At 54.0% G+C, this 27464-nt stretch overlaps 3 protein-coding genes across 10 annotated transcripts in view; 2 read left to right on the top strand and 1 right to left on the bottom strand.

Moving 5' to 3' along the window:
* Window positions 1-505: 505 nt before the first annotated feature.
* ERCC1 (ERCC excision repair 1, endonuclease non-catalytic subunit) lies at window positions 506-17582 on the top strand. 4 transcript variants are annotated; one of them, XM_040457406.1, is made up of 10 exons: window positions 515-639; window positions 2936-3047; window positions 4026-4241; window positions 6058-6161; window positions 7017-7116; window positions 8094-8170; window positions 15937-16036; window positions 16818-16889; window positions 17085-17153; window positions 17477-17582. In XM_040457406.1, exons 1-10 carry the CDS (start codon window positions 524-526, stop codon window positions 17528-17530), a joined length of 1020 nt encoding a protein of 339 aa, XP_040313340.1. In that variant the 5' UTR covers window positions 515-523; the 3' UTR covers window positions 17531-17582. The 4 variants fall into 4 exon arrangements, with proteins under 4 accessions (XP_040313341.1, XP_040313340.1, XP_040313343.1 ...); XM_040457409.1 differs by lacking the exon at window positions 515-639 and adding an exon at window positions 2334-2459; XM_040457408.1 differs by lacking the exon at window positions 515-639 and adding an exon at window positions 2693-2732.
* A 226-nt stretch (window positions 17583-17808) lies between these two features.
* POLR1G (RNA polymerase I subunit G) lies at window positions 17809-19994 on the bottom strand. The gene is made up of 3 exons (XM_040457405.1): window positions 19850-19994; window positions 19377-19518; window positions 17809-19204 (listed from the first exon to the last, which is right to left on the bottom strand). The coding sequence occupies exons 1-3, from the start codon at window positions 19869-19871 to the stop codon at window positions 17920-17922; spliced, it is 1449 nt and encodes a 482-aa protein (XP_040313339.1). The 5' UTR covers window positions 19872-19994; the 3' UTR covers window positions 17809-17919.
* A 176-nt stretch (window positions 19995-20170) lies between these two features.
* Window positions 20171-27464, top strand: part of PPP1R13L (protein phosphatase 1 regulatory subunit 13 like) — a 16472-nt gene continuing 9178 nt past the window's right edge. The window contains exons 1-8 of one of the 5 annotated variants that reach the window (XM_040457401.1): window positions 20171-20278; window positions 21392-21672; window positions 22636-22739; window positions 25837-25913; window positions 26020-26162; window positions 26541-27054; window positions 27144-27242; window positions 27330-27421. In XM_040457401.1, coding sequence (XP_040313335.1) covers window positions 25859-25913; window positions 26020-26162; window positions 26541-27054; window positions 27144-27242; window positions 27330-27421 — 903 coding nt within the window. In that variant the 5' untranslated portion in view covers window positions 20171-20278; window positions 21392-21672; window positions 22636-22739; window positions 25837-25858. Of the gene's footprint in view, window positions 20279-20989; window positions 21673-21695; window positions 22091-22635; window positions 22740-25836; window positions 25924-26019; window positions 26163-26540; window positions 27055-27143; window positions 27243-27329; window positions 27422-27464 lie in introns of those variants that run through there. The other 4 variants (XM_040457400.1, XM_040457403.1, XM_040457402.1 and 1 more) reach the window with 4 other exon arrangements.

The following is a 27464-nucleotide window of genomic DNA, read 5'->3' as shown; positions in this document are numbered from 1 at the left end:
CTGTCTCTCTCAAAAATAAATAAACATTAAAAAAAAAAAAAAAAAAAGAAGCAGGTTATAAAAAGTAACAGAATTGTTAGGGGCTGAATCCTGTCCTCCAAAAAAGAGATGTTAAAATCCTAACCCCTGATATTTCAGAATGTGACCATATTTGGAAATAAGATCTTTACGGAGATATCAAGTTAAAAATGAGGTCATTAATGTGGGCCCTAATCCAATACGACTGGTGTCTTTATAAAACAGAGGAGTTGAGACACAGAGACAGACACACACAGAGAAAAGACCATGACCCAGGGAAAAGAAAGATGGTCATCTACAAGCCAAGATACTCCTGAGGCTCCCAGCAGCTAGGAGAGAGCCCTGGAAGAGATTCTTCGTCTGTGCATTCAGAAGGAGCAGAACCCTCCCCAGACCTTGACTTTGGACCTCTAGCCTCCAGAACTGTGAGACAATACATTTCTGTTACTTAAGCCATCCAGTTTTTGGAGCTTTGCTACAGCTGTCCTAAGATACTAATACCAAAATGTATTTACGAATCCACTGTGCAAAAAAAGAAAACTATTTACAAAAAAACTTTTATCGTAGTCTCCTCACAGAAGCTGGAATCTTTGGAAAGATGGAGACAATGAATATATTCAGGTATATGAAAAAGATGTCAAACTTCTTTTAATTAACCCACCAATGCATTGAAATTCCAATCTCAGTCTCAATAGGATTTTTCATGGAAGTAGAAATCAGCTGCTAAAATCACTAGAAAAGGTATAAAAATGGTAAAGATAGATTTGAAACGGAACAGAGGGGCGACTTGCCTGATGGGATAACAAAACATCAGAATAAAATCATCCAACAGTGCAGCATGGAGGCAAGGAACAGATATACAGATTTTTAATACAACTCACTAGAAATGTCAGAAATAGACCCATGTATATATGGGAATTTGGTTCACGATAAAGGTGAAATATCAAAACTGGGGAAAGGATTGATTAAAAAAAATTTTTTTAATGTTTATTTTTGAGAGACAGAGAGAGAGACAGAGTGGGAGTGGTAGAGGGGCAGAGAGAGAGAGAGAGAGAGAGAGAGAGAGAGAGAGAGACACAGAATCCAAAGCAGGCTCCAGGCTCCGAGTGCCGAAGTCTGATGCTTAACCCACTGAGCCACCCAGGCACCCAGGGGAAAGGATTGCTTTTTAAAATAAATGGTTTGGGGACAATTGGCTACATTCATCCTAAGTTCCTACCATAGTGTATTTTCAAAAGTAAGTCTGATACAGATGAAAAACAGAAACAAAATCAAGACTCAGAAAAGTATTCTAAGCAATTGTAGGATATATTTCTGACCTTAGCCTATAGCAGGCTTCCTAAACAACCCACCGAAATCCAAAGTCAGGATGGAACACACTGATAGGCGTGAATAAACACTAAGAACTTCTCTGTGACATAAACAAATAGTTAAAAATACAAAGTGCACACTAGGAGGAAATATTTGGAATATATATTAAATCGACTAAGAATCAGAATCGGAATCCATAAAGTACTCCTACAAATTAATACTAATAAAAAAGGCATACAATCCCGTTTAAAAAAAAAAATGGGCAAAGGATATGAGCAAGCAATCCACATAGGACAAACTACATAAGACCAATAAACTCACAAAAAAGATGTTCTCTCTCCTTAGTAATCAGAGAGCCGCAAGTTAGAACAGTGTGATACTGTTCTTTCAGGAAATGACTAATACTAACTCATCAACCAGGTCTCAGCTCAGATGTCCCTTCCTCCAGGAAGCCCTTCCCTACCCTCGGGCTGGGTGGGCGGCCCCTCCCCAACCCTCTCCCGGGCGTCTGGGATCTCCCAACCCAGCCTTGACCATTCCAGGTCGTCCCTTTTGGGGGACGAGTCGGCCTCTCCCAGTGAACTGTGAGCTCCAGGAGGGCAGGAGGGGGCTATGGTTGTCGTTGGTCACCTCTGAGTCAGTAACACTGCCCCTCACAGGCCCGGGAACAGAGGAAGCGCTGGGGGAATATGAGTGGAATGAAATAATGAATGAATGTGGAAACTGAGGCCAAGTCAATGGCAGAGCCGGGATTCCATCCAAGCCTGTACTGAGGGGAGGAACCTAATTTGATCTCCCGCCGTTTTTCCCCACTGATTCCTGCCCGGAGCCCGAGCACAAGTTGGTGCTTAATAAGGGCATCAAAATGGAAATTCTCGGCAATCAGGGACGTACAGGGGGGTAGACGGACGGCTCTCTCTCCAACACAAATCTCCGCAGTCCTCCAGGATCATAGAGAGCTGCGCAGGGACGGCCCCTGTCGAAGTTCTACCCCTCTGGGGAACGGTGAGGGCGGGATCGAGGGCTAGAGAGGCCGGAAGTGCGGCGAGCCCGGGGCCGCGCTGGCCGCGCCGGCGGTGGGACGCCTCTGTCCCTCTCCGGTCTTTTACTCCCGGCTCGGGGACGAGGAGGTGAGTCGTCGCGGCGCTCAGACAGCGGGGCTGGGTCGAGAGGGGCGGGGAGGGACCTCCGGTGGCGATTGGCAGCCGCAGAGGCCAACCATTCGTTGCAGTGCCTGAGAGATGGACGAGATGGAGCGAGGGGAGGGTATCCAGGCGCCAGCCCTGCGGGCGGGACGGAGGGGGACGGAGGCTGGGGCGGGCAAACGGAAGGCGGGGAACAGTGAGGGCGGGGTGACTAGAACGCGCGGAGCGAGGGGCGGGGCGAATGAAAAGTCTGGACCGGTAAGGGGCGGGGCGAACGGAAGGTGAGGCTCCGTGTGGGCGGGGCTTTATAGACTCTGGGGCGCTCGGTGTTTGGAACTTGATGCCCTGGAGCCCTGGGATTTCTAGGGGCGGGATGGCCGTGAGTGGGGGTTCCTGCTGGAAGGATGGGCATGCAGGCGTTGCTGTCTCACTCGCCTCCGCCGCCCTGTCTTCATTTTCAGGCCCCAGAAGAACCTTGGGATGGACGAAGAGGGAGTGCGGCAGCCCTCCGGGCCACCCACGAGGAAGAAGTTCTTCATACCACTGGATGAGGATGAGGCCCCTACTGCGGGGGTAGGACAGAGGAGGAGATGGGGAGAAACGCTGGCAGACTGGGGTGGGGGGGTGTGGATTGAGAGGAAGGGGCCTCCAAGGTCCATGGTGTGGTTTAGGAAATGTTGTGGCCTGGGTCACCTTGGGAAAACAGTCCTTTGCTCTCCGCGAGTCTGCTTCCCTATCTGTAAGATGTCATGGTGGTTCCAAGACAGGGCTCTGGCAGAGGCTGCAGACGCAAGCAGCGCGTGGCTTTGGGTTGTGTTTTATGTGGCCAGCCCCCTGGTTTGCAAAGGATGAATTTATTGCTGACATTGGAGAATTGGAAGGCCTTGCAACTAAAAGGAAAAGTCGGCACCTTTGACATCTCTTGGTAAATTGAAGGATCTGACCACGCCGACATCACGTTCCCGCAGGAAAACAATTGGCTGGTGCTGAGTACTGGCCGCTCCGTGTGCGCTAGGAAGAAAAAGTGGGCTAAGGGTACAGGGAGTGATGGGGGAGAGGCGCTCCCTTAGGTCAAGGGACTGCCTCTCTGAGGAGGTGACATCTTGGCAGTGATGTGAAGGAGGTGAAGGAGTGAACTGTGTGGCAACCTCTGGGGCAGAGGGGCAACAGCCGATGCAAAGGCCCAGGATCAGAGGGAGCCTGACGGATTTGAGGGCAGCAAGAAGGCCAGTGGGGCTGGAATTGAGAAAGGAAAGGGAAGGAGCTGGGAGGTGAGACGGGGAGCAGGGACAGATCTTCTAGAGCCTTGTGGGCTGTGGCGACAGCTTTGGCTTTTACTCTGAGGGGGGAGCCACCAGGGTCTCTGAGCAGAGGGACGTGAAATGACCGTGAACAGAACAGACCTCGGGGAGTAAGGATGTAGGCGGGGAGCTGGTGAGGAGGTGCACTGGTCCAAGGGAGAGAAGTTGGTGGCTGGGACCAGTATAGCGGCTGAGGAGCAGGGAGGAGTGGCTAGATTCAGATTTTGACACTCCTCCCCTTCCCCCACAGTTCAAGCCCTTATTCAAGTCCACGCGGAGCCTTCCCACCATGGAGACCTCAGCCCAGGCCGCCCCTCAGACCTATGCCGAGTATGCCATCTCGGGACCTCCAGGAGGGGCTGGGGCTCCACACCCCACGGGGCCAGAACCCCTGGCAGGAGAGACCCCCAACCAGGCCCCCAAACCGGGGACAAAATCCAGCAGCATCATTGTGAGCCCCCGGCAGGTGAGGAGGGGAAGGAGTAGTGGGGCTTTGAGCTTTCTGGTGGGAAACACGGGTACGGGGGTGGCACTCAGGTGGGCAGTGGAAGGAAGTCAGAGCTCTTGCCATTGCGCTCTGGGCGACGCGAATTCTTTCATTCATCCATCCAACTACCGGGTGTGGGTTGAGGTTGTGCCGTGTCTATTCTTTTGTTAAAACAAAAATACCGTAGACTGCGTCGTTTAAACAGCAGACTTTTATTTCTCACACTTCTGGGGGGTGGGAAGTCCAAGGTCAAGGCGCTGGCCAATTCAGTGTCCAGGAAGGACCCGCCTCCTGGTTCATAGACTGCTGTCTACTTCCTGCGTCCTCACCTGGGTGAAGGAGCTCTCTCGGGTCCCTTTTGTGAGGACTAATCCCATTCATGGAGGTTCTACCCTCCTGACCTCATCGCCGCTCCTCACCTCCCGCCTCCTTTTTTTTTTTTTTTTTTAAGTTTATGTTTTTATTTTGAGAGAGACAGAAACAGCGTGAGTGGGGGAGGGGGAGAGAGCGAATCCCAAGCAGGCTCCATGCTGCCAGCCCGGATCCCGATGTGGGGCTCGAACTCACAACACTGTGAGATCACGACCCGAGCCAAAACCAAGAGTTGGACACTTAACCGACTCTGCCCAACCCACACCCCACCGTGGAGCAGGTCCTACCCTCTTTATTAAAAGCACATTCCACCTCATTTAAGAATGACTCGTTCATCCCCGAGATGGTTTTGTGTAACGTCTGCGTCCCCCACAAGGCAGGGATCTTTGTCTGTCTTGGTCCCTGCTGTATCATAGCACTTAGACACACAGTAGGCGCTCAATAAATACTGCTCGGATGGGTTAGAGGCTGACTTGCTCAGAGAATCTCGATTTTGGGCTACAGGGTGTGTTCAGAGTGGAGTGAGAGCCCGGAGCCTGTCCAGCAGATGCCTGACTGTTGGGGGTGGGGGTCACAGGCCACGTGGGCTTTCCTCTCAGATCACTGGGGGCCATGGTGGGGTTAAGAGCAGGCCAAGGGGCAGGTTTGTGCTTCAGGAAGCACTGGTTTCTGTTCGGAGGTCAGGAGGGGGCCCTACTGGGGCAGGCGACCAGGAGGAGGCAGGGTAGGGGCCTGGGTATGGGCTATGGCAGTGCAGGGGGAGACATTGATGGGGATGTCATCCTGGGGGTGCCCGGGTGGCCCATTCAGCTAAGCATTCGACTCTTGATTTCGGCTCAGGTCACGATCTCAGAGTCCGTGAGATTGAGCCTTGTGTCAGGCTCTGCGCTGACAGTGCAGAGCCTGCTTGGAGTTCCCTCTCTCTCTCACTCTCTCTCTCTCAAAATAAGTAAATAAACTTAAAAAAAAAAATCCTGGAAGGTAGACGTCCCCCCTGGAGGAGAGGGATGTGTCCGTGACTAGGCTTGGGTCTCTGGATGATGGGCCTGTCCCTGAGATGAGGGGAGGAGGGGCAGGTGCGGGAGCTGGTGCTGAAGGCACTTGGGATGCAGTGAGACGGACATCCTGGGGGGAGTGCCCAGCAACCCCAGGGCACACACGTGGGGCTGGGGGAGAGGACTGAGCCGGAGAGATAGACTCAGGGACTTCTAGTTAAGGCCCAGGTCTGGGGGAGAGGTCTGGGTCAAAGCCAGAGCACCCAAGGGCATTCCCCGCTGAGGAGGTGGACTCTGGAGGGAGGGGAACAGGCACAGGCAGGATGGGGGATGGGGCGGTGTCGACACAGGTAGGGGGAGGGGAGCCCTGGGGCTGGCAGTGGTCCCAGGGCCCTCCCTGTTAATGGCTTCGGCCCTTCCCTCCCCAGAGGGGCAACCCCGTGCTGAAGTTTGTGCGTAATGTGCCCTGGGAGTTTGGTGACGTGCTTCCCGACTATGTGCTGGGCCAGAGCACCTGTGCCCTTTTCCTCAGGTGAGCTCTGAGGGGGCTGCCCCACCTTCCTGAAGGCCTGCGAGGCTGTGCTCCCATGTTTGGGACCATTGGGTGGGAGACCTTGGGGTGTGGCCCTGTCAGCTCTGGGCCTAGTGACCTGGAGGGGAGGAAGAGGTCTTCTCCTGGAGGTGCCCAGAGTGACGAGAGTGGCAGGCCCAGACACTGGTTCTGAGGGAGGACGGGCTGGGCGCCTGGAGTCCTGGGTCTGAGCAGGTTGGGGGTAGGGTCCCTCAGGTCCCAGACATCCAGGGTGAGTTGATGGGAGCCAGGATTTCACCAGCCTGTACCGCAGTTAAGCAAGTTCCCTCTCCATTCCCGGGCGCCCCTCTGCACACAGAGCTAGATGGGGCAAGTGAACCTTCTAAGTTCCTGTCCTCCCTGCAAGGTACGAGAGCTGGTGGCTGCTGGACAGAGATGTCCCCTAGTTCCCTGGGTGGAGAAGCCACCCCAGCCCCTCCCTGCCAGTGCCTTCTGAGGCTAAAGCAGACAGTCCCTGGGATAGGCCTGCTTCCCAAGACCAGCTGCGCTTTGTCCCCCAGTCCACACCCTCTAGGCGCTTGTCTCCTGTCCTTTACCCGAAGCCCAAGTCTCTTCCCTTCCCCAGTGAGGAACCTGGGGTCCATCCCTCCAGGGAAGCCAGAGCCAGGCAGCCCTTTCCGCCAACCCCGCCATCGCCTTCCTTGATGGGTGACCTGAGGCAAGTCACTTAACTTCTCTGAGCCTCAGGTCCCGGTGTCGCCCGCGCCCTCTGCATTCCAGTGAGAGTAAAGAAGGGCTCCCAGGGTCTCGGGGAGAGCGAGACCTCCCAATCCCTCCCTCTCCCCTGCCCCCCAGCCTCCGCTACCACAACCTCCACCCGGACTACATCCACGGGCGGCTGCAGAGCCTGGGGAAGAGCTTCGCCCTGCGGGTCCTGCTCGTCCAGGTGGACGTGGTAAGCAGGGGTCACTTCCCCCCCGGCCTCGTGGTCCTCATCTGTCGGGCCTCGCAGCAGCCAAGTGGATTGTTGAATCCCAAGAGAAGGTGCAAGGTGAACCATTTTTACATCGGACATTAACACCCTGTGTTGGCAAGGGGGCGCGAGGGTAAAATCCTGTCTCCTCCTTCCCCACACCACTTCCGCTGGTCCCAGCCCTCTGCCACCTGAGCGTGTTTTGAAGCTATGTCATCCTACCTTCACAGCCTGGCCCGCCTGGGTCTCTGCCCCAGCCTCTTCTCTCGTCTCAGGGCCTCCAGCCCCAACCGCTTCCATCCTCACAGCAGCCGGCGGTGGGGGGGGGGGGGGGTTCCTAAAGCACAGATCTGATGTCCAGACCCCTCCATGGCTCCCCAGTGCCTCACTATGGCCCGTGAGGCCATGTGACCAGACCCCTGCCCTGCTCTCTGGGTTCATTTCCCAGCTTCCATGTGGTCGCCCTTTCTTTTACGTTCTCCATCACATTCCGTGTGAATTGCAATTCCTCAAGTCCTTTTTCCCCCCTCCTGTCTTCCCTATGTTTAAAATTTCCTTTTCGTTCTCCTTTGCGTCCTTCACTCCTCCTCCTCCTCCTCCTTCAGGTCTCAGTTCAGATGTCCCCTCTTCCAGGAAGCTCTCCCTGATTCCCGGGGCAGGTCAGGTATCCGCTCCTGCTCTCCCATCCCAATCCTGGCCACTCTGGGTCATCACTGTATGGGGACAGTTTGATCTCCCTCATCAGACTGTGAGCCCCAGGGGGCAGAGCCCGGGCTCTCTTGGTAACTGTGTGTTACCAGCATTGCCCAGCACAGGTGGGCACCCAGTCAGAGCCTAGGGAGTGCCAGTTAAGTGGAAGGCTCTTGGCATCCTACCGTGGCATAATCTGCTGTGGTTTTCAAGAGTATAATTCCTTGTTTACTACCAGATTTCCCATTCTGATTTTCTTTTCCACCCAGAAAGATCCACAGCAGGCCCTCAAGGAGCTGGCTAAGATGTGCATCCTGGCTGACTGCACCCTGGTCCTTGCCTGGAGGTGAGACCGAGGCTTCCCCGCCCAGGTCAGGCTCTATCCTAAGAGTTGGTCCACCCTTCTGCCCCCCAGCCCTTTCCTTCTGCCATGAGCTCCCCGTGTGAGCCTGGTCCCGGCACTGCCTCTCTCTCGGCCTCAATTTCTGCATCTTTAAAATAGGATCTTAATATTTGTGTTCTAGGGCTATAGTCACAAAAGCAGGTGATCTAGATCAAATTGCCAGGGCCATACTGCTTCCTTACGAATCAGACCTAAAATCTGTCTGAATAATTAATTCCACATCTAGGTTTCTAAAGACTATTTAAATTTTTCTTTTAATGTTTATTTAATTTTGAGAGAGTGAGAGCTAGAGTACGAGCAGGGAAGGGGCAGAGAGAGAGGGAGACACAGAATCTGAAGCAGGTTCCAGGCTCCAAGCTGTCAGCACAGAGCCCGATGCGGGGCTCGAACCCATGAGCCTTGAGGTCATGACCTGAGCTGAAGTCAGATGCTTAACTGACTGAGCCACCCAGGCGCCCCTCTAAAGACTATTTAGATTGGCTAATTTCCAGTTGGAAAAAAAGACATACCTTCCTCACCCCATAAGAAAAAAAAATTAAATCCTGAGAAATTATTGACATTAAAAAAAAAAAGGTGTTAGAAGAAATCTTTTTTTTTAAGTAATTAGGCTCATTATGTTTTTTTTACATTTATTTATTTATTTTGAGAAAGAGAGAGAGGAGGAGGGCCAGAGAGAGAGGGAAAGAGAGGGAATCCCAAGCTGGGCTCTATGCTGGAGCTGACACACCAGGGCTCAGCTCACAAACTGTGAGATCATGATTTGAGCTTGAATCAAGAGTCGGATGCCTAATCAGCTGAGCCACTCAGGTGCCCTAGAAGAAATCTTATAGGGGAATATATATCTAGTTTTTAATGTTTATTTTATTTTTGAGAGAGAGAGAGATAGTGTGAATGGGGGGAGGGGCAGACAGAGAGAGGGACAGAGGATCTGAAGGGGGCTCCTTGCTGAAAGCGGAGAACCTGTTGTAGCCCTTGAACCCACAAGCCACGAGATCATGACCTGAGCTGAAGTCAGACACTTAACCGACTGAGCCACCCAGGTTCCCCAGGAGAATATTTTTTATTTTTATTTTTGATTTATTAAAAAAAATTTTTTTTAATGATTATTTATTTTTGAGAGAGAGAGAGAGAGAGAGCACACACAAGTGGGGGAGGGGTAGAGAGAGAAAGAGACACAGAATCCAAAGCAGGCTCCAAGCTCTGAGCTGTCAGCACAGAGCCCAACACGGGGCTCAAACCCATGAACTTTGAGATCATGACCTGAACTAAGTCTGACATTTAACTGACTGAACCATCCAGGCACCCCAGGAGAATATTTGTTACAATCTTGGGGTAGGAAAAGTCTTCCAAAGCAAGACCCAGAACCCCAAAGCCATAAAGAAAAAGGTTGGCTGATTTGAGAAAATTAAAATTTTAAAACTTCTAGGTGGTAAGACATACTGTAAATAAAGTTGAAAGACAAGTGACAAATTACCAAAAAGTATTTGCTGTGTATATATTGCATATATATATATACACACACACACACGTATATATATACATATATATATATACGTACATATAAATAGAAAATACTTAACGTCTCTAATTTATGTATGTATATATAAGTTATATTTATACAGTGCAAATACATTTAAATGTTTATATTCATATGCATATATTTGAACATGTTTATTATATATTTATATATGTAAAGAACTTCCCACAAGTCAATAAGAACCCAAATAAGAGTTTAATGCAGGTTGCCAAAACACATGAAAAAAATATCAACCATATGGTTTATCAAGAAAAAAGCACATTTTAAAAAACGAGGTGCTGGGGCGTCTGGGTGGCTCAGTTGGTTAAGCGTCTGACTTTGGCTCAGATTGTGATCTGGCAGTTCCTGAGTTCCAGCCCCGTGTGGGGCTCTCTGCTGTCCATGCAGAGGCTACTTTGGATCCTCTGTCTCCCTCTCTCTCTGCCCCTCCCCTGCTTGTGCTCTCTCTCTCAAAAATGAGAAACATTCAGGGGCGCCTGGGTAGCTCAGTTGGTTAAGCGTCTGGCTTTGGCTCAGGTCATGATCTCGTGGTTCGAGAGTTCAAACCCCACATCAGGCTCTGTGCTGACAGCTCGGAGCCTGGAGCCTGCTTCAGAGTCTGTCTCTGTCTCTCTCTGTCCCTCCCCCGCTTGCACATTGTCTGTCTCTCTCTCTCAAATATAAATAAACATTTTAAAAAAATGAATAAACATTAAAAAAAAAAAACAACAAAGCGAGGTGCCCTAAATTTGGTGCAAGTCTCTCGGATGGGTAGTATGAAACGGGCACCCGCATATTTGCTTGGCAGGAGACTTGACGGGCTATTGAAACAGAAAATAGACACCACTCTTCGACACAGAAACTCCTGCACTAGGATAGTCCCCGCTCGTGCGTGCTCACGCGTGTCCGAAGTGACATGGGCCATCACTGTAGCATCAGTGGGTGAGAACCAGAGTTGCAGAAGCGAACGGCCTCGTATTTTTATTTATATAAAGAAGGGAGGAAGAAAATGAGCTGTGTTGATGAACAGACTCGTATGTGGATAAACGGAAAGGGCTCCAGAGGCTCCAGAGGCTCCAGGCCCTGGACAGTGCTGACCTCTGGGGACCGTATGAGGCATAGATGTGGATGAGAGTGAGGCTGTTGTCTTCTGCTTCTTTTTGTTCTGAATATATACACTGGTTAAACTTTCTTGTGTTAAATAGATGGCACATTCACGTAGTTCACAGAGGAGAAGCGACATGAAAATGGTACATGTGTGCATACGTCTAGTCGTACATATATATGGTACATACACACGGTGTATATACATGTGGCAGTGTAGACATATGGTTATATGTAGATGCTGTTCTGTGCCTTACGTGGTCGTGTCCTTACCTGGAGATCTCTTTCTCTCTCTCTCTTTTTTTTTTTTTTTTTTTTAGTTTATTATTTTGAGAGAGAGAGAGACACAAGCAGGGAAGAAGCAGAGAGGGAGACAGAGAGAGAGAGAGAGAGAGAGAGAGAGAGAGAGAGAAGCCCAAGTAGGCACAATGCAGGACTTAACCTCACAAACTGTGAGATCATGACCTGATCCCACCGGAGCCTAGAGTCAGATGCTTAACCAGCTGAGCCACTCCAGGCGCCCCTTTAAAAAAACTTTTTTTTTTTTTAAGTTTATTTATTTATTTAGAGAGAGTGCTCAAGAGTGTGAGCGGGGGACGGGCAGAGAGCTAGAGGGAGAGAGAATCCCAAGCAGGCTCTCCGTTGTCAGCACAGAGCCCAACGCAGGGTGTTCATATTTTTAAAAATACTAATTTTTTAGAGCATTAAAAAAAATTTTTTTTAATTTTTTTTATTACATTTATTTAGTTTTGAGAGACAGAGTGAGACAAGGTGAGAGTGGGGGAGGGGCAGAGAGAGAAGGAGACACAGAACCTGAAGCAGGCTCCAGGCTCTGAGCTGTCAGCACAGAGCCCAACACGGGGCTCAAACCCACAAACTGTGAGATCATGACCTGAGCCAAAGTTGGACGCCTAACCAACTTAGCCACCCAAGTGCCCTCCAAATTTTTTTTCTTAATGTTTATTTATTTTTGAGAGAGACAGAGCATGAGTGGGGAGGGGCAGAGAGAGAGAGGGAGACACAGAACTTAAAGCAGGCTTCAGGCTCTGAGCTGTCAGGACAGAGCTTGACGCGGGGCCTGCACCCACGGACTGGACAATGAGATCATGAGCTGAGCTGAAGTCAGTTGCTTAACTGACTGAGCCACCCAGGTGTCCCTAGGGCAGTTTTTAAGTTTATAAGGAATATCAGGAATCACAAAGAATTACCAAATACCTCTTCTCTCCCTGCATGTGGTTTCTCCTATTACTTTTCTCTTGTATTTTTTTATTTCTTTTTTTAATTTTAATTTTTTTAAAGAAATACAGCAGTCTTTAACAAAAAAATTTTTTTTAACATTTACTTATTTTTGAGACCGAGAGGCAGCTTGAGTGGGCGAGGGGCAGAGAGAGAGGGAGACACAGAATCGGAAGCTGGCTCCAGGCTCTGAGCTGTCAGCACAGAGCCTGATGCGCGGCTTGAACCCCTGAATCATGAGGACATGACCTGAGCTGAAGTCTGATGCTTAACCGATTGAGCCACGCAGGCACCCCTAAAAAAGTTTTTTTAACATTTATTTATTTTTGAGAGACAGTGCGAGCAGGGAAGGGGCAGAAAGAGGAGACACAGAATCTGAAGCGGGTTCCAGGCTCTGAGCTGTCAGTGCAGGGCTTGAACTCACGAACCGTGAGATTATGACCTGTGCAGAAATCAGGAGTCGGACGCTTAACCAAAAGTAGGCTCCATGCCCAGCGTGGTGTTTGAACTCAGGACCCCAAGATCAAAGGTCGAGTGCTGTATGACTGAGCCAGCCAGGTGTCCCTATGTATTGTATTAATTAGTGTGGTACATTCGTTACAACCGATGAACCAGTGTTGATATGTTACTATTACTATTGACGAAAGCCCATAGTCTATGTTAGGGTTTGCTGTTTTATTTTTATTTTTAAAAAAATTTTTTGAATGTTTTTATTAATTTATTTTTGAGACAGAGACAGAGCATGAGCAGGGGAGGGACAGAGAGGGAAACACAGAATCGGAAGCAGGCTCCAGGCTTTGAGCTGTCAGCACAGAGCCTGACATGGGACTCGAACTCACGGAGCGTGAGATCATGACCTGTTGCTCTCTGTTTTATATTCTGAGTCTTGACAAAGGTATGATAATGTGTCCATAAATTCTGTATCACACAGAATAGTTGCACTGCCCTAAAATTTCCCCTGTGATCCACTTATTCATCCCTTCCACCCCCAAACTCCTCATCTTTTCACAGTCTGCTTAGTTTTGCCTTTTCCAGGATATCATATAGTTGGAATCATACAATCTGTAGTAGAAATAGAAAAACCCACGATTCTCCTTGTGTGTAGGAAAAAAAATGCCAGTGCTTCCCTAATGTGGGTCTTTATCCTGTGTGTGTGTGTGTGTGTGTGTGTGTGTTTAATCTTTATTCATTTTTGAGAGAGAAGAGAGAGGGAGAACAAGTGGGGGAGGGCAGAGAGAGAGAGAGAGAGAGACAGAGAGACAGAGAGACAGAGGATCCAAAGCAGGCTCTGTGCTCACAGTACAGGGCTGTGTGGGGCTCGAACTCACAAACCGTGAGATCAGGACCTGAGCCCAAGTCAGACCACCAGATGCGCCAAAGTTTTTCCCACACCAAGCAAGTCTCTGCAGCACCAGCTGGGCGTCCTACCATTTAACTCACTTCTGACACTACCTGGGGATGGCCTCAGGTCCCACAGGTGAAGGGGCTCAGTCCAACACTGCCCCCCCCACTTCAGACACCAGTCATAAACCCCGCTTGTACTTCTGACCGTCCCGCTCCCAGTGACTCCCTGAGAGGCTCAGAGCTCAGGGAAGCACATTTTCCGGTTTAATAAAGGGTATGATGTTAAGAGAATCAACAGCAAGACGATGAGAGACGTAGGGCGAGAGGTCTGGGAGGGTCCTGTGTGCAGGAGTTTGTCCCCGTGGAATTGGGGTGTATCACTTCCCAGTGGCTGCCCTTCTGGAAGCTCTGAGTCCCCTAGTACTGGGATTTTATGGAGTCTTCCTTACATGGACCCAGTTGAGTATTAGCTCCATTTCCAGCCCCCATCCAGGAGCCCACCCAGAGTCATCTCTGTAGGACAAAACAGTTAGCAGTATTCTTTTAACCTCCCTCCGTGCCTTCTTGTAATTTGGTAGCTTACTCTTCTTTAAAAAAAAAAAAAAAATTTTTTTTTAAATTTTTTTTTTTTCAACGTTTTTATTTATTTATGGGACAGACAGAGACAGAGCATGAACGGGGGAGGGGCAGAGAGAGAGGGAGACACAGAATCGGAAACAGGCTCCAGGCTCCGAGCCATCAGCCCAGAGCCTGACGCGGGGCTCGAACTCACGGACCGCGAGATCGTGACCTGGCTGAAGTCGGACGCTTAACCGACTGCGCCACCCAGGCGCCCCAAAAAAAATTTTTTTTAATATTCGTCTATTTTTGACAGACAGAGCATGAGTGGGGAGGGGCAGAGAGAGAGGCAGACACAGAATCCGAAGCAGGCTCCAGGCTCCGAGCTGTCGGCACAGAGCCCGACACGGGGCTCGAACCCACAAACCATGAGATCATGATCTGAGAGGAAGTCAGACACTTAACCGACTGAGCCACCCAGGCGCCGTGGTAGCTCAGTCTTCTTATTGCTGAATAATATCCCATTGTCCAGATGCACATTCTTTCCCAGCTGTGTAATACTCCATCGTGGAGATAGGCCAGGTCATGACCTTGAACTCATGACCCCAAGAGATCAAGAGTTGCATAGTTTACCGACCAGGCTCTTGGGCAAGTGACTCAACCCCCCGCTGGTCTCTTTCCCTCTCTGTGTATAATGGTTTGAAAATAATAATTGCCTTAGAGGATCCTTCTCTGGAAGCTTCTGAACACGGTGAGTTAGAACAGTGCGTCGGCCCCCGGAAGGGGAATGTTTCCTATGTCTTTACATCCAAATTATGGGATATTTTGCAACCATCCCATAAAAGGGGTCAAGCTCTTTCTGCTGACATGGGAAGACATCCTGCTGAGAACTGCAGAGGGCAAAAATGAAAGCAGATTGTGCCCTGAACAAATTAAGAACCGGAAGGATAATCCTGCTGCAGTGAGGGGAGAGCCACAAAGCCCACGTCACGGGGAAAAAACAGTATTAGAAAAATGAAGGTTTCTTTCAGGAATATGGACCAACACTTGATCAGCAAAGATGGCTTATTAGCTGGGATTTGAAGGCTAACAGAAAATGCCTCGGCACAGGTCCTTCCTTTACTTGGACTCAACTCCCTAGTCTCAAGTTCAAAGAACAAAAAAGGCCAGCTTTCTCCCAGTGCTGATAAACCTGGGTTACTTTATTCCGCACACATACAAACCCTTTTTAAGATTCGGTTGTCCCACCCACCTTTGAAACTGTTCATTACATGTCAAAAAAAAAAAAAGAAAAGAAAAAACCTCAGTGCCTGACGTGAAAATTAATGGCGATTATTAAATCAGGTTAGTTGCTATAAAAGCTTCAGCAGTCGGCTCACCCCGCAGCCTTTCTCTTGAAAGTGCGCTATATTAAAAATCTTCAGTGGGAACTGAATTGCATCCTGAGTTTTGTCTTCCTGCGGCCGGGAAAATAGTAACAGTGTTTCTGGTTTTTCTCCCGCCCCGGCTCCACGGCGGCGCTGACTTCCCTTCCAGAATAGCTCACATTTCTTAAACGGGCTCTAAGTGCCAGGCACGGTTCTGAGCGCTTGGGAGCGATGACGCGTGTAATTGTCACAATTCCGCTATCCACGCCACTCTGCAGATGAGGACACTGAGGCCCAGAGAGAGAAAATCCCTGGCCCTGGGGTCACGCAGGTGGGAAGGGCGAACCTGAGCCCAACAACTCGTCAGGCTCCCAAGCTCTGTCCCTTTGCCAGCAAAGATGTGTAAAGATGTGCCTGGCCGGGGCTACCGCCAGGGACCTTTTCGGGGAGGAAAGTTCAGTTTGCTCTGTATTCGAGTTTGGAACTTTTAGCATCGGCACTGACGACTACTAGGGCGATGAAATGAATCTAAAACATGAGCACTGCCCTCGCCACACTGCCTGACCCGAATGTTCTCACCCCAGCCCTGAGGAGGCCGGGCGGTACCTGGAGACCTACAAGGCCTATGAGCAGAAGCCGGCGGACCTCCTGATGGAGAAGCTGGAACAGGACTTTGTCGCCCGGGTGAGGCCACTACACCTCCCTGCCTGCCTCCCCCCCCCCCCCGCCCCTGGCCCCTCCCTGCTGCTGGAATCCTACCTCTCCTCCCCAGTCTCCCCCTCAGTTCATCACCTTTCTCTTCCTAAGCACAAACTTGTTTCTGTCCTCCCCAGCTCAGAATCCTCCCATGGCTCCCCAGTACCCTCAGGGAATACCTGGCCTTCTCACCACACCCTACAAGGCCCTGCCTATTCCGCCCAGCAGCTCTGTCCACCCCTGACCTTGCATGCATTCTGGCCAGGCTGGCTGGCTTAGTCCCTCCTGTGTCCCCAGCACCACCCAGCACTTAGTGGGTGCTCAGGGAGTATTTACCGAATGAAGCATTTAACCTGAGCTCCAACGCCTGAGTAATGGTGGATGTCCACCACCACTCCCGAGGCGGGTACTGTTAGGACCCCCGTTTGCCTGAAAAGAAAGTCCAGAGGTCAATTCCCTTGCCCAGCCCTCATAGGGAGCAAGCAGTGGGGCCTGGTTTTGAACACAGATCTGACTCCAGAGCCTATGGTCTACCCTGGGCAGAACCAACTCAAGAGAAATGGCATTTATCTTCTCATGATGTGACCAATATTCTCTCAGCTAGTGGGGGACCCACTCTGAGATGAACTTTTAATCAGCCAAAAGGGGGGGGGCATTTATTGAACACCTCCTGCATGCGGGGCAGTCTGGGGACACAGTGGTGACCCAGTGCTCAGATCGCTCTCATTTCTTCTCGTGCCGCACCTCTGCCTCCTCCCCTCCCTTCCAGGTGACTGAATGCCTGACCACCGTGAAGTCTGTCAATAAAACTGACAGCCAGACCCTCCTAACTACTTTTGGGGTAAGGAATGGTTCCTAGTCCTGATGGCATTTCTGCCCCCTTGCTTTTTCAAGGAATGTCCCCCCCCCCCCCCCCCCCCCCCCCGCCCTCCCACAGGACCTCACCTCCTTCCAGGGAGATCTTAGACCCCCGATGAGCTGGGGCAGGGTAGTTTTGTGCTCCCCATCTCTGACCCTCACCTTCCACCTTCCTCAGTCTCTGGAACAGCTCATAGCTGCGTCCCGAGAAGATCTGGCTTTGTGCCCGGGCCTGGGGCCCCAAAAGGTAAGAACTGTGGGAATGGGCTTGAGGGGTCGGGGACAGGAGGGAGCACTACATGGATGGCACCTCAGATCCCAAAGTTCTAAGGCTGTGGAAGGCCCACAGTGCTTCTCCTACAGTTGGGGAGAACCGAGGCCCAGAGAGGGTGGGGACCAGCCCTAACTCACCTAGGCAGCCTGGGACAGAATCAAGATCAGGATGTTTCTCTCCCAGCCCCCAGAGTCCCCTCCGAGCCGAAACCGAAAGAACCAAAGCCCACTCTGGATGCAGCAAGCAGATGGCTCATTTAATGACCAGTTCCTTGTTTCTTTCTTGCTCTCACGCAGGCCCGGAGGCTGTTTGATGTCCTACACGAGCCCTTCTTGAAAGTGCCCCGATGACCCCAGCCGCCAGAGAGGCCCTCGTTGTAACAATAAAGCATTTTCCAGGCTCGGGCTGCTTCTGGTGCGGCGGCGCCGTCATCGGGAAGGGGTTCTCTGTCCTCGCTCTCTGCTGGCCCAGGCGGTCACCTCCAGCTTTTCTTTTCGTTTCTTCCCCTTTCTTTTCCTTTCTCTTTCTTTTTTTTGTGTTTTAAAGTGTATTTATTTTGAGGGAGAGGAGACAGAGAACCCCAAGCAGGCTCCACACTGTCGGCGCACAGCCTGATGCGGCGCTCGATCTCCTGAAACGCGAGATCGTGACCTGAGCGGAAATCAAGAGTCTCAACCGACTGAGCCGCCCGGGCGCCCCTCCAGCTTTTCTTGACCACAGTCAGTTTCCCTGGAGGAGGCTACACAGGATCCGGCTGCAGCCTCTTCGACTTCTTCTCCCGGCCTGTGGAAGCCACCTCCCCAGGCTCTGGACTCCGCGGCGGCTCTGGCATCTCCTCCCGGGGTGCTGCCTCTGGCACCCCGCTTTCCCGGCCCCGTTTCTTCTTCTTCTTCTTCTTCTTAGCAGATGCTGGATCTGCCCCTGCCTCAGGTTCACGCTCTTCCGGAAGCTCAGGCTCCATCGGCTCACCCTGTGGGTCCGTTACCTCAGTCCTCGGCTCAGTTGCTCTGAGCCCCCGTTCTTTCTTCTTCTTCTTGGTGGATGCCCGACCCTCAAGGTCACCTGGCAACTCAGGCTCCACCGGAGGCTCCACTGCCTCTGCCCCTGGCTCCACCGTCTCGTCTTGCCGGTTTTCTTTCTTCCTCCTCTTTTTGGTGGGCGTTAGAGCTGCCTCAGCCTGAAGCTCAACTTCTTGTGGTGGTTCGGGCTCTATCATCTCCCCTGGGAGTTCCAGAGGCCTCCTCTCCAGCTCTAGAGCCTCATCAGTCCCCGGCTCCATCATGACTTTGTGCCCCTTTTCTTTTTTCTTCTTCTTCTTCTTCGAAGATGGCAGTGGGACGGCTTCCTCCTGTGGCTCCTCCTCCGACTGAGGCTGAGACTCAATCAGCATCCTTTCCCCAGACGGCCTCTCTTCTGTCCCCTTCAGCCTCTTCCTCTTCCTGGTGGTGGGTGACGGGAACAGCGCTTCCAGAGGCTCCAGCATCTCGGCCGCAGGTTCGGCTGTCACCAGCTCCGTCACCTCGAGTTCTGGCGGCTCCTGCTTTTTCTTCTTCTTCTTCGCCACATCCGGGGACCCCAAAGCTGTGTCCCCCGCCAGGGCCCCCAGCCCATTCACTGCCTCCCGGGGAGCTGGGGCCTCTGGTATTTGCCTCTTCTTTTTCTTCTTTTTTGAGGCGGGTGACTTCAGTGCCAAGGCTGACCCAGGCCCTGTTACCGGTAGGCTGCCTCCAAAGGCACAGAACCGGGGCCTCAGGTCAGGGGGGATCTGTGGCGGGGGGCTTGTTGGAATAGGCTGCAGCAGGGTCCCTGGTGGGGATTCCTGGGAACCCTCAAAGATCCTCAGGCTGCCCTGGGGGGCTGGGGCACAGGTGAGTCCCCCCCCTGCCGCCACGGAGGGAGCCAGCAGGATTGCTCCTCCAGCCTGGGGACCGCTGCTTCTGAGGACCCGGTAGCGGTGCCGCTTGCCTGCCAACTTGCCCTTCACAATCTGGGAGCCAGAGAGAGGCACTAGCCGCCCGTTGAGGCTGCAAGGAGAAAGGGGAAGGCAGGAGCTCCATCAGATTCTTTCCGTGAAACGGGGGGGGAAAGAGCTGAAAACCGCGTTTCTGGATGCCCAAGAAAAGCCCCTCTAAACTTCCCCCAAGTTCATCCACTAGGATGGAGCATATTCCCAGGAGGTGGCCTGGGACCACTCACCAGTCCGGGGCGAAGTCTACAGGGGCCTGGATAAGCCACAGTTCCGTATCTGGGTCTGTTAACACTTCCAAAGAGAAACGGGTGGGCTCTGAGGTTGGGGACGTCGCGGTAAAGTTGGGGGGGCAAGAGAACTGAGCAGCACCTGCAGAAGGGGAAATGGAGGTCTGCTGACACTTCCCGTGAATCCAATTCTCTACGGGACCCACTGGCCCCAGCCTCTTGAGCGCCTCAACCCCTCACCCGGTCTGTTCTCTGCCTGCTCCCCGGAGGCATCCCTGTCTCCACCGATCCAAGGTAGTTTCCCCCACCCCATACGCTCCCTCGGTCTGAAGTCCCTTCCTCGCGGGCGACACACTCTCCACAGGTCCTGTCTCGAGGATGTCCCTTTTTCCGTCCGAACGCTCCTGGGCGCCCCGTTCTCCTCCCGGCAGCCAACTCTCTGCACCCCGTCGTCCCGCCCTGATGCAACTCACCGCCGGACGGGGTCCCCGCCATCCCGGGACCCGTGCCTCCCTCAGACCCAGCCGCCGGAGCCTCAGGGGCTCCGTGGACGACCACGTGGAACCAGAGGGGCGGGGCCTCGCCCGGGAGCGCCCATGTGGCGCGGGAGCGCGGGGGTGTCGCTCGGAGTACGCTCTCTCTACGAGCAGAACTGGGGGGAGTTTCCGCTTGCGCAGAGCAGACAGCCGAGGAAGACGTTCTTTTCCCGAAAATCTGCTCCCGAAAACAGCTGCTTGGCTCCTGGGCGGGAGTTAGCGCCTCATCAGGTCTCGGCGCATATCCCCCTCCATGTCTCGGACTTTAATTGCGCCAACGTCGCCTTAAAGGGGCAGCCACATTGGTAGCTTCTAACTCTTAAAGAGACAGGAAGGTCGATTGGTCTGAGATTCTTAAAGAGACAGGTAAGAGTGTAGGTTGGCAGGGCTGTGCTTTCAGTGTCACAATCCCTTCTTGGGAGGCCCAGATGCCTGGGAAATTCGGAACTTGAGTGGGACAGGTGGGAAAATGGAGAAATGGTGTAATTCCTCCGGAGGGCGTTGAAGTACCAGCCAGGGGCGGGGCTTCTGGACTCCTAGGGCGCGGGAAACCTAGAGGGAGGAGCCTGTGGGCTCCGAGGCGGGGCTTCCAGACGAGCTAATCACGCGTGGGGCGGTGCGGACTAAAGGGCAGGGTTTGTGGATCAAATGAGACATATAGATGCCCCCGAGAATTTAGTCTAGTGCGTGGGGGACCCTCCTGTAAGGCTTTGAGGAAGAGAGAGGGAGTAGAAGGCTTGAGCAGCGCCCTTTCTCTGCCGGGGGGCGCGTGTAAACAGCGGCACGCGGCCGCGGATTTGGGGGTCGCATCCACGCCCCTTTGCACAGGGACCACACCGCTTGGGGCGGCGGGCGGAGCCGCGGGACGGCGGCTAGACAGGGTGACCCGACTGCATTCCTGGCCAGTGTGTCAGAGCCACTTCCCGCCCCCTCTGCCGTGATTTCGGATCCTATTCCACAATTGGGGCGTCCCTCCTTCTCTGGGTGTGAGCGGCTTCTCAGAGCGGAGGGAGGGTCAGGGGAAGGGAACGCGTTCCCTCAGCCCGGGATCACCAGACAGTTTCCCCAGCGTGGGCGAGACTCCGGGACTGCGGGCTCGGGACTACAATTCCCAGAGGGCGCAAGGAGGGGAGACGCCCCATGTCCATCGTGGAAGCTGCTGGGGATTGTAGTCCCAGCCTAAGACTTTGGACTCTTGCTAGGAAATTGTATAAAGATCCAACCCATCCTTTTTACCGACGGGGAGATTGAGACTCAGAGACTCGAGGGGATACCGATTTAGCGAGGGTGTCTTCTCGACTTAGGGGCGGGGCATGTGAGTCTCCCCCAACCTCCAACCTTCTAACCCTTTAGTGGCGTCCAAATCTTCTTTCTAGGAGGGGGAAACTAAGCCTGGAGGGGTGGGACAGGGACTCAGGAGTCTGCCTCCTGCAGCCCCGGCGAGATTAAAGTCTGAATTCTATCTGCGTGGCCACATAGACCTCGGCTTCTGGACCTCGCCCTTCCTGTCTGTGAAATGGACTTTGGGTGATTCCCAATGGGAACGTCTCGAGAAGTCGGCCTACTGCCCCTGCAGGACTACAAGTCCCAAGGTGCTCGAGGCGACCCCTACTCCCCCTCCTCTCTGGGACCCGCCTCCCGTCTGCCGGAGTCACGTCGTCTAACCTGTTCCCGGCGCCTGCCCCGCCCCGTCCTCCGCTCCCCGCAGCCGGAGCCGGAGCCGGAGGAAGTCCCCCGGTGCCAGGATTTGCCCCGGATCCGTGAGTTCCACCCACCCCTGGGGTCCAGCGGCTCGGGGGGAGCCCGACACCGCGTCCCTGGGAGGACTGGGAGGGGACTCGGACACCGATTCCCAGGGCGGAATTGGGCGTTCGCAGATGCCAGGGTCCTTCGAAGGAAAGAACTCCTATTCACTGGGCAGAAGGAAAGGGGACCCTGATGCCTGAGTTCTAGGGGTGGAGGGCTCGGACGCCGTGGTCCCGGGGGGACGCTGGAGCTGGGACTCCCGAGTTCCACGACTTGGGCGCTCTCGGAAGCCCGAGTCTCTGAGTAGAATTGGAGTATCAGATCCCTGAGTCTTGGGCAGCAATGACAAGACTCGGACTTCTGGACCCTGGAAAGGGCGGCCATCCCTGCCGCCCTCCAGCTGCCTTCTCGACCAAGCCTCTAGGTCTCAAGGTAGAATTAGGAGTGGGATGAGGATAGTGGAACTCGGGTCCCTGGAATGTAGCAGGACAAGCCCCCGAGGTCCCCCTGGAGGCTAGGTTCCGGCGCTCCCTACACTTTCCGGCTCTGGGGTGGGGGCGAGGAGGGGAACCGAGGCAGCTCTCCAACCTCTGTGGGGCTGCGACATCGCCAACATATCATTAACCGGGGCGTCAGACCTGCCTAACCAGAGGGGGGACCTCCACCCCAGGGCGCCCCCTGGTGGGAGCGGGATCCTCCCATTACCCCCACGGAGGTGGGAAATAACTTGGGGTTTGCAGAGGGGGTTCTGGAACCCAGGGCCGAATTCCAGAAGGTAGGATTGGATTCTGGGAGGCTTGCATGCCTGGGCCCTACACAGTCATTGCACAGAGAGGACAGGGGTAAACTGAGGCTAAGAAGTCACACAGGTAGCAGAGTTGATTGGAGTTTGGCTTCCTCCTCTTTCTGCAGCCTGTCTGGGAGACGGGATTCCATCCATTCCCACCAGATTTTCTGACTAACCTTCTCTCTCCTAGGGCTCCTCGCCCTGACCCTGAGGTGAGAAATGTCACCTCCACCCCCATCTGTCTGACCTGAGGTTGTGTGGGAGATAAGCGAGGGATAGAGGCTAATTCTGGAGGTGTGTGTCTGTCCTTGAAGCTGGGGGAGGGCAGGAACCTGCACCTCCCTCTGTCTCCCCCTTCTCTCCGCCCCCATGAGTCATGTGATGGGATTAAACAAGGGGGTGGGGGAGGAAGGGGGTTCTGATGAGAGAGGGAAGAACTTCCTAATGTCTGGGCTTGAAGGGCATTTGGTGATAGCCTGAGATGAAATTAAAAATAATAACCGTGGCTGCCAAGGCAGAGCTCCCTGTGAGCCAGGCTCAGCGCTGATAGGTAGATGAGATGGTCCCCATTGTCTACAGAAGTTTCCGGCAACTGCCCAAAGGTGCTTCACTGACTCCACCCCAGGGAATGACTCCTCTCTACTCCACCGGGGAAACTAAGGCTGCAGAGCAGGCACAGCCCACCTTCTCTCTGGAATCTTCTCTCTCCCCATGCACCTCTGCCTAGATTACTGGGGATGACCACTAGCCAAAACTCACTAGTGACCGGAGAGAATTTAGGGCTTAGGAAGTCGAGGCTCCAGAGGTCAAAACTCATGGCTTTTAGAATCTCAGAAAGAGCCGAAAGGGCTCTCTTGTTGGGAGGGGGGAAAAAAAAACCCAACAGGTTACTCTGGGTCTTGAGCCCTCACTGTGTGCCAGATCCTATGTTATCTTAATGAACAGCCATGAAAAGTCCCTAATTAAGAATCCTATATGTGTGAACTTTATTTGGTGCCTGCATTGTTCTAAACACTGTACCTAAATTATGTCACTCAAACCTCACACCCTTTTGAGGTGAAGGTATTAATTCCCCCATTATACACACGAGGTAACTGAGGCACAGAATATAACTAGCCCAGGGTAGAGACTTGGAGAGGGGAAAACCAAGTCCTAGAGAGGGTGGGGCCTCTCCCAGCGACAGTCAGTCCGGACGGAAATGTAGGATTTCAAGTAGGGTATTCCCAGCCTAGCCTGGCGCTCTGACTTGGTTCCCACTGCGGATGATTCCTCCAGGAAGCCCCCCCCCCCCCCCGAGATCCTTAACCCCGAAGAACTTGGCTTGGCCGCGTGCACGGGGGTGGGGGGGGAAGGAGAGTTAGGGGTGGTAGGGGAGGGGAGGAGTGGGAGTTGGGTTAGAGGGTATCCTGGGGTGGATTGGAGTCCGCAGGAGGGGGATCCGGGAGGTGGAAGCGGAGGGCAGGGACCTGGGAGCAGAGGCGCGGCCTGTACCGCCCTCGCGCCCCGCCCGCTCCCTCCCTCGCCCCCCACGCCTTGCCTGTCGCGGGAGGTGAGGCACCTGCCCGGACCCGCAGCGCATTCCCGGGGTCTGAGCTCACTCGCTGTCCGCCTGCCCCGCCAGGTTCGGGCCGTGACCCAGAGCGCCCCCTGGCGGCCCGGACAACCCCTCTGCCCGCTCCCGCCCTGCGAGGGCCCCACGCCCAGCCTTGGCATTTCCTTAGAGCCAGAGGCTGTCAAGCATGGGATCTGAGAGCCTTAGAAATTTGGGAGTCCTGAAATCCCCCAGAAGAACCTCTCACTGCCAGAATGCGCGCACTGGAGGCCGCATAGAGTTGTCCGTTTTTATATTTTAACAGACAAGAGTGTTTTCATGTGTGTCTGAGATTCTAAAGGCCCTGAGTTCTGATTCCTGGGGTTTCTACTTTCTGAGGCCTGAATTCCCAGAGCCTTAATTCCTCTTGCAATCTCTGGCCACTTGGATCCTCACAATAGTCCTCTCTACCGTGCATTCAGCTAGACTTTTAGGACGCTGGAATCCTGGGATAGAGAGACCACAGTGCAGGAAGACAGAGACATCTAGGCTAGCAACACTGGAGAATTCCAGAATGTTCCAAAGATAGAATCTTGGACTCAGGACTTTCAGACAGTAGACTTCCAAGCTGAGAGTTTTAGGCTCTGGAGAGCTTTAATTGCAGTCTCAAGGTCCTCCCATTTCAGAATCTAGGCCTCTGAGAGATTGAAGAGACCTCTGAGAATAGCTGACTGGCCTCCTCCTCCCACCGTTGGGGAAACTGAGGCCCGGGGAGTGGAAGGGACTTGTTGCCCAAAGTCACATGCTCCCAGCACACCCGGATGAACCACCAGCCCCAACAGGTTCTGTTCCGAGGCTTCCCAGAGGCCAGAATCATCGTGCCCCAGCCTGCCCTGCTTCCCACGCCTGCACCTCCAAAGCTAAGGGGTTGGTGCAGACAGGGGAGGTGGCAAAGCTGGTGGGGCGTGGTGGCTACCATGGGGATGGTCCTGGCTTGACCGGTTCCTCTGAACCCGTGACCACAGCAGCCCAGCCACCTCCCTATTCTTCCTGTTAACCCTGGGTCCCTGTGAACAAGGTCTGCTCTGGGGAGAGGAAGCTGAGTCGGTCCCTGCCCTGTGGGGGACTCTTCCTGTCTGGTCGAGAGGACCCAGACTCACAAGTTAGGTCCAGGTGTGAAACCTAGTACCGCCGAGTGATGTTGAACAAATGTTTCGGAGCCCCACTTTCTGGCCTGCTACACTGATCGTGACCATCAAGTGAGGGTGCAAAGCACTCAGCTCAGTTCTCCCGGGCGGTGGCCCCTCGACAAATAGTTGTTATTTCATTTCGTTATGCCCTCAAGCAACTACACAGGCCCTGGCACACACCGTAGGTGATCGGTAGGTGATCGGTAGATAATTGATGAAGGAGTGATTCAACTCTCATTAGGACTGAGATAGACAGATGGACAGTGAACTCTGACCCGAGACTTCCAGGAAGATTTTAACGTTTTTATTTACTTTTTGAGACCGAGAGAGAGACAGAGCATGAACGGGGGAGGGTCAGAGAGAGGAGGAGACACAGAGTCTGAAACAGGCTCCAGGCTCTGAGCTGTCAGCACAGAGCCCGACGCCGGGCTCGAACTTACGGACCGTGAGCTCATGACCTGAGCCGAAGTCGGAAGCTTAACCGACTGAGTCACCCAGGCGCCCCCAGGAAGATTTGAAGGAGTTGGCATTTCCCAGCCAGGGAAGCGGAGGGGTATAGCGCTTCCAGTGGAAAAAAATCAGGAGAGTAAAGGTGCCGTCCCGCTCCTCAAGGACCCCTGGCTCCCTGCGGGCCGGGTCTGAGAAGGCTCTCTCCTCACACCCCACGCAGGCGCCCCGCTTCGGCCGGCACCATGGACAGCGAGGCATTCCAGAGCACCAGGGACCTTCTGGACCTGAACTTCCAGTGTGAGCTGGGGTAGGGGGCGGGGCTTGCCCGCCAGGGGCCCTCCAGGGTAGAGGCGGGGCTCTGCCCGCACGACCCGGGTCCTTACCGCCCTTCCCTTCTGCCCAGCGCTGGCCATGAGACACATGGACCTCAAACAGATGGAGCTGGACACGGCGGCGGCCAAGGTGGATGAACTGACCAAACAGTTGGAGTCGCTGTGGTCAGACTCGCCGACGCCTGTCGGCTCACAGGCGGGAGCCCCCTCTAGGGTGAGCCTCTTCGCCTTGGTCCCCACGTTAGCCCCCAAAGCCAGCTTCTTTCTGCCTGGAGTTGTGTCCCATAGGATTATAGAGTCTGTGGGCTATTTAAGGGCACCTGAAGGCGGGGACCAGTGGAAATGGACATCTAACAGGACCCTCGGAAGAACGGGGCCTTTTTCTAAGCGGCAGAAAGGCACTGTAGGGGCTAGCCTCGGCCCCCAACTTCAGGGCTGTCTCACCAGTACTCCTCACCAGGGCTCCCTGTGCCTGAATCTCCAGCGCCGGTCTAACTCCCCCGCGTGGATGTTCGATGACCTCTTTTGATCTTCTACTAACCCCCTCTACTAATGTCTCCTTTGCCCCCTCAATGTGCGGGCCTCCCCACAGCTGTCCCGGTACAGCTCCAGCCCGGTCCCCGAGCACTTTAGCAGCCGTGGGTCTCCCCGGAAGGCGGCCACCGACGGCGCAGACACCTCCTCTTTCGGACGCTCCGAGAACGCCCCGGCTTTGCTCCCCTACAGCCCGCTGTCCCCTAAAGGCCGGCCTTCGTCACCGCGCACCCCGCTCTACCTGCAGCCGGATGCCTACGGCAGCCTGGACCGCGCGCCCTCGCCCCGGCCCCGCGCCTTCGATGGCGCAGGCGGCCCCCTCGGCCGTGCGCCCTCCCCGCGACCCGGATCGGGCCCGCTCCGCCAGCAGGGTCCCCCCACGACCTTCGACTTCCTGGGCCGCACCGGCTCCCCGCGTGGCAGCCCCCTGGCCGAAGGGCCCCAGGCCTTCTTCCCTGAGCGCGGGCCCTCGCCACGCCCCCAGACCTCAGCCTACGATGCGCCTGTCGCTTTTGGGAGCCCCCTACTGGGCGCGGGCGGCAGCGCTTTCGCCCCGCCTCTGCGCGCTCAAGGTGAACCAGGGGCGCTATTTGGGGGATGGGAGGGACGCGGGCCTGGGACCAGCCTCCCGCCATATCTCCCATTTGCAACTTCTCCCTAGACGACTTAACGCTGCGCCGGCGGCCCCCCAAAGCCTGGAATGAGTCTGACCTGGACGTGGCGTACGAGAAGAAGCCTTCGCAGACAGCGAGCTATGAACGTGAGTGGTGGGAGGCCAGAGGAGCGGGGGCGTGGGGGGGGGGGGCGGAGAGGTGTCCCCCAGACCCTAATGACTCCCGCCTTGCAGGCCTGGACGTCTTCTCGCGGCCTGCTTCTCCAGGCCTGCAGCTGTTACCCTGGAGAGAGAGCAGCCTGGACGGGCTGGGGGCCACCAGCAAGGTGAGAGGCTGCCGGGGAGGGGGCTGGTGGGCAGGGGCCAGGA

This window comes from Herpailurus yagouaroundi, unplaced genomic scaffold (genome assembly GCF_014898765.1).
Source record: "Herpailurus yagouaroundi ecotype Mexico unplaced genomic scaffold, PumYag 220, whole genome shotgun sequence".
Taxonomy (NCBI): domain Eukaryota; kingdom Metazoa; phylum Chordata; class Mammalia; order Carnivora; family Felidae; genus Herpailurus; species Herpailurus yagouaroundi.
This window is presented reverse-complemented; position numbering and strand designations above follow the sequence as displayed.